This window comes from Populus nigra, chromosome 5 (assembly GCF_951802175.1).
Source record: "Populus nigra chromosome 5, ddPopNigr1.1, whole genome shotgun sequence".
In the NCBI taxonomy this organism is placed as follows: Eukaryota; Viridiplantae; Streptophyta; class Magnoliopsida; order Malpighiales; family Salicaceae; genus Populus; species Populus nigra.
In genome coordinates, this window is record NC_084856.1 from 15,842,912 (window position 1) to 15,853,124 (window position 10,213).

General features: G+C 28.9%; 1 protein-coding gene across 1 annotated transcript; it reads right to left on the reverse strand.

The window, feature by feature from the left end:
• Positions 1 to 5,114: 5,114 nt before the first annotated feature.
• On the reverse strand, positions 5,115 to 6,904 carry LOC133694164 (protein FD). Its single transcript, XM_062115625.1, has 3 exons — positions 6,038 to 6,904; positions 5,840 to 5,916; positions 5,115 to 5,660 (listed from the first exon to the last, which is right to left on the reverse strand). Exons 1-3 carry the CDS (start codon positions 6,729 to 6,731, stop codon positions 5,589 to 5,591), a joined length of 843 nt encoding a protein of 280 aa, XP_061971609.1. The 5' UTR covers positions 6,732 to 6,904; the 3' UTR covers positions 5,115 to 5,588.
• Between the last annotated feature and the right edge of the window lie 3,309 nt (positions 6,905 to 10,213).

Here is a 10,213-nt window from a genome sequence, read left to right on the forward strand (position 1 = left end):
AAGTCTTTAACCCTAGATAACTTATAGGTTTTTGTTTTTCTTAACTCACCGCAACAAGTATAATTTTCTTTTCAAATAAGTAAGGTTGACTCTCTCCAACATGACTCAAATGTTAAGTGTGAAATTGTTCCAATCAATGAAGATGTGTTAAGTGTGTGTGTGTGAGAGAGAGAATTTCTGGTTTAACTAAATAACATGTTGCGGCCCATTACAAATTAATAGCCTCGTTAGAGTGCAGTCCAATGAACCTAATGCTATGAATTTAGGACATGTTATAGCCAATTGGCTTAATTAGTTGTAATGATTTTTTGCACTAGTTCCACAGTCATATAATTAAGTATTACTTCAAAAGTCATGTGTATTTCACTGTGTAAGGCTCTAATGTTCATCCTATCACACATGACTGTGGATGAGTTGTGCAAAATTTTATGTTTTTTCAATTTGGTCTTCAAACCTTTTTTTTCCAATGATTTAGTCCTAATTGAAGACCAATTGATTTTGATCTCTTATGAAAAGGTGGGATTGAAAGAAGAGGGACCGAAATAAAAAAAGGGCTCAAACATGAGTGACATGCCATAAGTTTTGCAAAAGATGTACTTTGGTCCTTGAACTTTAAAAATCATGTAAATTATAAAATTTCAGTTCCTCAATATTTCTCCAATTCAATTTTGGTATAAAAGTTTATTTTTGTCATCTTTTAATCCTTGATTGAGAGAGAAGAGAGAGGTCATCAGATTTCGACGGTAGAGAGAGAAAAGTATTGTTGACATGAATTATGGGCACCAAAACGGATGATATTTATGTCAAATGATTTAATTTGATGATGGAAGTTCATATTAGGTGTTTTTTTACTTTTAAAGTTTGTGAAAAAAACATATCCGAGCTATGGTTGATTTTTGGATTCGGGTTGATTTCGGTTTTTAGGGCGGCTCTTTTAGGTTTTTTAAGGCAGTGAATAGGTTTATCACGATTCCTACTGTGTTTTATAGGTGTTTTTGGTCAAAATGGGTTGAAAAACAAGTTTTTAAGTGAAAAAACTTAAACCCCAATTTTCTGACCATTAAAGTGGCCATAATCTGGGTAAATCAGACAATGCATTGTTTAATTTTTTTTCTTTCAAAAGGTCATCCACCGCATTTGCAAACAAAAAAAAAATTATGAGCCCAACAGCACGAGCCCTGACAAAATAGGCTAGGCGGACTAGTTTGGCTGGTCAAGCCTAACAACGCCTAGCCTTTGCTTTTAATTTTTTTATTAATGGTTTTTATGGTATTTTCTATAAATGTTTTTAATTTATATTTAAATTAGTACCCCTTTTTTCTTTTATTTTGTTTGGATAGTTTTTTTAAATGACAATTAATTTTTCAGTTATGCATTTAAATTTTAAGTGTTTTTCTGATTCATCTATAATTATTTGTTTTAATCTTTTGTATGAATGAATTTATTTTTGAAAATAAAAAAAATTATTTTCAGATAATATTTGTAATATGTGCAGCCTTGCATGATGTTTTTTTTCTCTTTTATTTTATTCGATCAATTTTATTTGTGTTTCTATTTCTATTATCGCTTGCTTAAATAAAAAATATTTTAATAAATAAATTTAGAAAACACAACCGGGTAAATATCCTATCTTTTGAGATTAAATATATTGGTCTACACATGTTTCTTGATTTTTCAACTTCTATTTTTAGGTATGAATAATGATTATTTATTTATTTATTTGCACATGTAGTTTTTGATTTATTTAATTATTTGTATGCATAAATTTTTTAATTTTAATTTTAATTTTTTAAGGTACTGAAATACATTAAAAAACATTCACATATAATTTGTTTTTTGGTCAAAAATAGCGGTGACATAACTAGTGATTAATAAATGCCGACCACTCCAAAGACCAAACGACTTCAACTGGCCCACTCTCGTAAACAAAAACCAATCAATTTCTTCGGACAAAAATCATTCATAAGAAATATTTATGAAACTGATGAGGTTATCTCTAAGTTGGACCCATCCACTACTCCACTTCCTTCCAAGTATCTAATCTAATCTAATCTAATGTATTAATTGCATATTTCGTCGTCCCTCCTATACTTTTTGACGTTCATCTTGATGAAGCCTCTTCATTTTTTTTCCTTTTTTTTTTTGAGGGGTCACTTTCTTTTCTAGAGATGATTTTTTTAAAAAAAATTATATTTAATATTATCCTATCAAAATAATAAAAAATATGGTTTTAAACAAAAAAAAAAAGAAAGAAAACTTTTAGAAAATATATTTTAAACAGCTATTTAATATAGTGCCTCTATCTTACTTCCTCCGATTCATTATTAATATCAGGAAGCATGTAGAAAAAGAAGATAATTGTATCGAAGTCAGATGGAGGAATCATTTTTATAAAAAAGACCATTAAATGGAAGAAAAATACATCAAATTAGACCAGAAAATCTGTATCCACGACACCAAAATACACTATAAGATGCTTGCTGCCTAACCTAATACGGCAAGTGGACCCAATTATTTTTTTCACTCAAAAGTTTATAAAATAACTGCTGTCTCTACTAAGGTGAAAATAGGAGATAACAGAGAGAGATTTATTTTACTGGTTATAAATTTAAGTTTCGCCACTTATTTTTATTTTTTTAAAAATGATAAATGATATATCTATATCTATCTTCACTCGGGTAGTATTTGATATTGTGATAGCAGTTATTTTTTAAAGTATTTTTCAATTGAAAATACATCAAAATAATATATATTTTTTAATTTATTATTGACATCAAAATAATTCAAAAATATAATTTTTTTTTAAATCATATTTTGTACAAACACGCGACCAGTTGTGTTGCCAAATATGTTCTTAATGAATCCCCTCATAAGAATTATAATACAAGGAATGCTTGATTTTCATTTGCAGGCTATTTAGAATCAATTATGTATTATAATCGAATTCAATTATTATATCCAATATGAATTTTATTGATAAATAAGTTAAATTCACATATTTGATAGAGATATAATTCAATTTATTTTGTTTTATAATAAACTACCCTTGTCACTCTCATTTTATTTCTTTAAATGTTTCTAAAAAAAAGATAAATAAATGGATATTTTGAATAATCTAGTTTTAACATTAATTTCTCTTTTTTAGTGTAGTAAATTATAAGAGTTGACATTTGATTTATTTTTGTATTATTTTTAGATATTGAATTTCATTTTAAATTCAATTCTTGACATTCAAAATGTTACCAACATAAATATAAGATTTCATTAAAATTTTTAAATTGAATTCAATTCGAAAGATTTTAAAAATTATGTTAAAAACTTTATATATATATATATATATAAGAATTATGTGATGTATTTTCCATAAATCTCGTTTCCATGCTATTTTGTTTTTTTTTTAAAAAAAAAAGTACTTGGACGATCTTTGAACTCTATAGGGTATGATTTCCATTCTTCCAGGTGCTGGATTGTAGTTTAATGGACAGGTGATATTAGATCGTTTACACCTATACTACTACTTTTTTTAGTTAAAGTTTAGCTAAAATAACTATAAAGTCATTTTAACTAACTAAAAATTATATTAACATTTTATGCAATTTGAAATTATTTTATTATTATTTTCAGAAAATCTCAATTTTGTATTGATGGCCAGTATGGTATGGTAATAAAATCAGCTCCTCCTGGATCATTGACTTGTGTAATGCTACAAGCTGGGTCAAATTCTTCTTGAATATAAAAAATTTATTTAGATATTGCTATTGTTTTTTAGTGAAAAAAAGTTTAACCATGTAAAGGTTGATTAGATGTGATCCGATCAACTTTGCGGGTCCAAAAACAACCTGAAAACCCTTAAAAATAACTCAATGTTTTTTTTTAAGATGACATCTTTTTTAAATATTAAGATAATAATATATTGGGTTGACTTGAGTTAACATGTTAAATTCACAACTCAAGTTATGAGATTATAATAATCTCATAGAAATAAATTAAAACAAATTATAAATTTTAATTTCCAATCAACTCAATGTTGAAGGATGAAATTGAAAGGAAAAAAATCAATTAAAAAGGAACTTAAAAAAATTACTTGAGTTAATTTGTCTAACTCACGAATTACATCATAAAACCAAGATAATTTCACAGAAATAAAATCAAAAAAATTATAAAATTTAATTACCAATCAGTCCAATGTTGAAGGCGGAGATTAAAAAAAATAAATCAATTAAAAAAAATATAAAAAACAATCCAAGTTAATCCGTCAAACTTATAATCCAGGTCATAAAATTTCTTTTTAATTGAGTTAATCTATTCTTAGGTTATGAAACTTAAATAACCTAATAAAAAAATAAATCATGAAACTTAATTTTGTAATTAACCAAATATAAAAGGTGAAATTAAAAAAACAAAAAGTTAAATAACAAATAAAACTTTAACCAATTGAGTTAAGCAACAAACTCATGATTTGAAGTATAAAAATAAAATAATCCTATAAAAAATAAATATAATATTAAAGTATAAAAAAAATATTAATTGACATTTTTTTTTATTTTTAAAAAAGTGTTTTTCAAGGGACACACCATAACCATAGGAAAGTAATATTCATTGTTAGTACTTTCCGCCAACGGTTTTAGTGGCTGGTTAATTAATAATTAATCATGTCAATGACCACCACCAAACACCAAGAAACATGCTCTTGCACAATATGAGAAAACCCAAGAAGATAAAAACAACTCAACACAAATCGAGCTCAAAATGAAATCTCATATTCAAAAATTAAATTTTATCTCTAATAGCCACGAAAGGAAAAACACTCAAACACAAAATTAAAGGTCCAAACTTTAACCATTTTACCTTGTATAAGAAACAAAGAAACACTTGGAAGAATAAAATAGGCCTTTTTCAGAGTGAGATTGGTTCATAGAGTTTGTATTGGACCGAGGATTAATGCTTTCTGTATAAAGTAAAACATCGTCCTCTTCACAATATGAAATACGCGTGTTTTCACCATTGATCGGGGGGTTGCAAAGACCCACTGACTTTTAACATACGAGATCAACCTCCAAAGTAACTAGTAACCATGCTTTTAGGAGGAAGAAAAAACAAGAAGAGAGAGCGCGGGGGCAGAATGACTGTTAATGATAAGGAAAGAGAGGGAGGTGCTGTACAGATGGACCCTAGATAGAGATAAAGCAGTACAGAGTTGTTCAAATTGATGGGCTAATTGCTTAGTTTCAGAACAAAATGTCCCATCATTTTTCACTGTACAACTCGCAGGGGCTGAGTCCAACATCACAATATTGTTTCCCAAATTTACCCCTTCAACCCCATGTTTGCAGGACAAGAGAATACAAAGCCAAAACTAAGACCCACCACATTAAGCTCCTACCTGTTTGGAATGCCAGAAACAACATCGGTTACCTCCTAGACACTTGTTCTTTCCTAAAACAACAGTATTTGCTAGAGCTACACCCTTTCTTGCAAAAACATCAATGCTTTTCCCCCTCCTGCCCCAATAGGGAGATAGTACTGTGGTATTAGGGTAAAGAAGCACAAGGTAAAAACTAAAAGCACTGATACATCAACACCAGTTCTCAAAATGGAGCTGTTGATGTTCTTTGTAGGGTGTGCTTTTTTGGTAGTTGAGCTGCTGCGGCCAAATATAGCTGCCCAAAAAACATAGACATTTACATCAATTCTATTGGAAACAACAATGTAGACACTTACCAGCACTCCATGCTGCATTGACTAAATTAACAGCTAATGGTAATGGTCTTGCGGTGTAAAAAATGCTAAAGTCAAGAAATATCCCATCCAAAAACTCAACTTTCAGTAACTTAATTACCTCTTCTTGTTGTCTCTTGAGTCTTGCATTTTCTTTCAATAACTGTTCAACTTCATTCTCCAATTCGTTTGTGTAAGCCTGTAAGAAAAACAACATAAAGCACAAGCACAGAAACATGTCCCGTCAACAACAAAACAAGAAATTAGCACCAGTTTATGTACATGTAAGAAAATGAATCTTTAAAAAGAAAGGGAGATTCCTGTTTTCTAGCTCTAGAACGAGCTGCAGATTCTCGATTCTTGATCATTCTTTTGTGTCTGCGATCACCAGAACTACCATCAGATTCTTGAGTTCTTTTCTTACAAAAAGAAGGCAAGCCGGGAGATGAATCTAAACCCTCAAAAGGACTAGTGAATGAGGAAATATTTGAGATAGGGTTGCTCTGTAATTGCGAGTCAGGCCTCTGGCGATGATCAGAGTTCTCAAGAAAATCAAAGCCAGGGCCAGAGTTCAAACTCAAAACAGTAGCAGGAGGTGGCGCTGAAGAGCCAAAAGGAGTGCTGTCTCGAATAATAGAGACCATTCTTGTTGGTGGGTCTTTGTTGAAAGGCCTAGCTAGAAAATCTTGAAGGATAAAGTTAGGGCTGTTATTATTATGATGATGGTGATGATGACGATGATGATGAGAAATGTTGTGAAGTCTTGGGGTCATAGAAAGTTCTTGATCTGTAGAAGTGTGGTCATGAAGAGAAGCAAGACTTATGTCTTTCCACACTTCTTCCATGGTTTCGGCCTTCTGTTGGGCTTGACAGTGAAGATTATTGGAGGGTGAAAATATTGAAGGAGATGAGGAAGTGGAGGATGATTTTGAAGATATTGATGATGAGACTTTTCGGAGACTCTTTGTCTTATTGTTGTAGCTGGTGCCTTCGCAATTTGTTGGCGACAACATTTGGAAGAGTCGCTTAGCTAGATAGCAAAGCAACTGAAATGTTCACACAAAAAGTTAAACGGCACAAAACATTGGATGCCAACAAACAAGTATTAATACCCAAAATTTTCATATTAATTTCAATTAATTGTTCATGTTTATGACATTATGTACAGGAATACAGAAAATATTATCTTCCACCCCACTAGCATAAAAAAAAAAAAACACATCAAAACTCACACCAAAGTATAACAGCAATAGCATAATAAAGGGTTATGGCAAAACAAACCAGGAGGAGACAAGTGCATGGCTTCTGACTAGTTGTGTTGTTAATTAGAAGTAGTATTATTAAAAGGGTTCGTTACATTCGCCCTCATGGTTTTATTTTTTTTTTCATTTTTTTTTAAAATTACATTTTACATTATCATTTAGACATCATTTGTTTGATGAGAAGTGGTTTTCTTGAAATCACTTCCCAAATTTTCCTGTGTTTGCTTGTCATTAAAAAAATTGATCAACAGAAAACACTTTACAGTCAAAGAAAAATTTAGCTTAATTTCTAGAAAAGTGTTTTCCTTTTATTTTGAGGGGAAAACATTTTCTGGAAGTTGTGAAAAATTTAAAAATGTCATATTATTTGCTGATTATATCAAATTTGATCCTCAAACTTTTGATTGCTATATATATATATATATATATATATATATTTCAATTTCATCCCTTAGAATTTGATTTTTATATTAACTTTGGTCCTTATTTTTATAATTGTTATTTTTTTCCCATATTATTTTTTAATTGAAATTTTTTATTTATCAAATTTGATCCTCATTCTTTTGATTGTTACTTATTTTATTTGAAATAATTTATGAAATGATAATTATTATTAATTTAATTTCTTCATCTTTTAATTTTTTATTTGTTAGATTTGTTCTCTATTATTTTGATTATTATTTATTTTATTTGAGATCATTCATGAAATAATATTTTTTTCAATTTCATTCTCATTCAACTTTTTAATTTGTAAGATTTGTTCCTCTTTATTTTAAAAAACTTGAAAAAAATAAAACATTAATAAGTTATTTTTCAGCTCATTTTCCATGACATAACCAAATACTAGAAAATATTTTCAAACTTATTTTTCATTACACTACCAAACATCGAAAAATAATTCACTTTCCCGGAATTCACTTTCCCAGAATTCACTTTTTAAAAGGAAACTACTTTCTAGAGGCCTTAATAAAAATCTTTAAATTAGATAGATGAAATTACTATATATATATATATATATATATATATAAGAACTTGCAACTTGCATTTGCACAAAGAACAGCTGGTGCACACTCTCGTTTAAAACTAGTTCCCCCTCTCTTTTCTACAAACAATTCTAAATCAAAATCAATCTGGGTTTCTGTTAATTGATTATAATATAAGTTGTTTTAACTCAATTTAATCAAAAAATAAAAATTTCTTAACTGTTGAAAAGTTAATGCTAAATCGTGAAAAACCCTATAAATAAATAAATTCAATATTCTCTTTAATATCGACAATATTCAAAATTCTATACATGTTTTAGCAATTGTTTAACCAAATTAGTCATGTCTTATGGGAAACCATAAAAAAACCCAAAAATAAAAGCTTACGAGTTACTGTTTAAAGAACTCTAATGACTTAATTTGTACTTAAAACGTGTTTAATTTATGTTTAACCCTTCTATAACCTCTTATAATTAGTCATGTTTATTTAACACCCTAAAAAAACCCAAATTAAAGCTTATAGGTTATTGTTCACATAACCCTAATTTTATTACATTTTGTTTAACATTGATATAACACCATGTAATATTGTATTGTACACCATGAAAGGTTACAAAATGCCATTTATTATAGCTCATCATGGCGGTTTGTCATATGTTGAAAGAGGTTGCTACTATGATTATATGGCGTACTTGGACATATTAATCGTATGCAAGCAAGTCTTTGACGTAGACTTGTATGGCCTTTTAAACCAGGGATGATAAAGGGAATGAGTTTTTTGATGATGCATCAATGTTACACATGTTTAATTTAGATAAATATGAAAAAAATATTCATCTTTATGTTGATGATGATCTCATTATTGCTTTTCTAATATAAAAAATACAAAGGTGTTATTTAGGTAAACTAAATGATAATAGGCCATCTAGAATAAAATGCTTTTAGGATATTGATAAAAGCAGTATAATGGTGCTATATTTTGATAAAGAAGATTTCTATGATAATAATAATGATGATGATATTGATATTGATAGTGTTGGCAGTGTAAGAGTAAATGTTGGCACTATTAGTAGTGAAAAGGTAAATGTTTATTGTGTTGGAAGTGAAAGAAGTGAAATGATTAATGCTGCTAGTGTTGGAAATAAAAGGGTTAATGTTGGCACTTTGGGTGTAAATAAGAAGGGTAGTAATGAATATAAGGAAGATGAGAAAGATGATCAAGAGGAAAAAGATGATTACATTCTTTTTGATGAGTAAGGGTTTAATTTTTTTAACAAAGCTGAAGATGAGTGGATTGACAACTAAAAAGGTGATGTTTTTTTGGTAAAACTTTAGATGATGCCTTATACTTTGAGAATAAATGGAAGATAAGTAATATGAAGATGATGTTGATATTAAAGATAGTGTAAAATCTAACAATAGTAATGAGGGTGTTGAAGATGAAAATGATAGGGTGATAAAGAAACAAAGGAAAAAAAATGTTGATTGAACATCTAGTTTTAGATGCAAGACATTTAATATGGTAGTTGATGGATTAATTAAATTTGAAGAATGTTAGATTTTTACCAATATCAATCACTTCGGGAATGTTTTAAGAGAATACAAAGTGAAGCATGAATATCACGTGAAAAAAATATATTAATCAAGAAGAAAAAATTGGAAACACATATATTGATGTTGGTTATCTATGAAGGATATATGTTTCTCTTGTTTTTGGTAGTAAGACTTTTATGGGAAAAAAGAAATTATCAATAATAAGTCTTGACCCATTCATTTCAAATAAAACATTGGATATAATTTTGAATGACAAATTTGGGATTATACCATACCTAATATGAATGCGGAGAGCTCGAACTAAGGCAAAAGGGTTTACTGAAGGAAGTCACAATAAGTCTTTTAAGATACTCCTTAGGTATATGTAGTTGTTGAAATAGTATAATCCAGGTTATGATGTGTATTTAAAGTTTGAAATTAATTTTAATTTGAATGTTTATTTACCATGAAGTTTTCAACAAGTTTACGTTTGTTTAAAAGCTATAAAAGAGGGCTTCATTAATAGATGTAGACCATTCATTGATATTAATGAATGTTATCTTAAAGGTCTATATAGAGGTATCTTATTGTAGACAATGGGGTTGGATGCCATTAATAGATTATTTAACACTATATATGTTATTGTTGAGGCTAACAACAACAACATATGACGATAGTTCTTGTATGTTTTATATGGATCCATCAAGATTAGAGTAT

What these genes read in the sequence shown, in the direction of transcription:
- LOC133694164 (XM_062115625.1), bottom strand. Translation starts at nt 6,731, where the DNA reads ATGTTGTCGCCAACAAATTGCGAAGGCACCAGCTACAACAATAAGACA. An exon ending in TTCTAGAGCTAGAAAACAGG is followed by an intron (nt 5,917 to 6,037) that starts AATCTCCCTTTC and finishes TTTTCTTACAGG; the next exon opens with CTTACACAAACGAATTGGAG. An exon ending in TCAAGAGACAACAAGAAGAG is followed by an intron (nt 5,661 to 5,839) that starts GTAATTAAGTTA and finishes TTTTTTGGGCAG; the next exon opens with CTATATTTGGCCGCAGCAGC.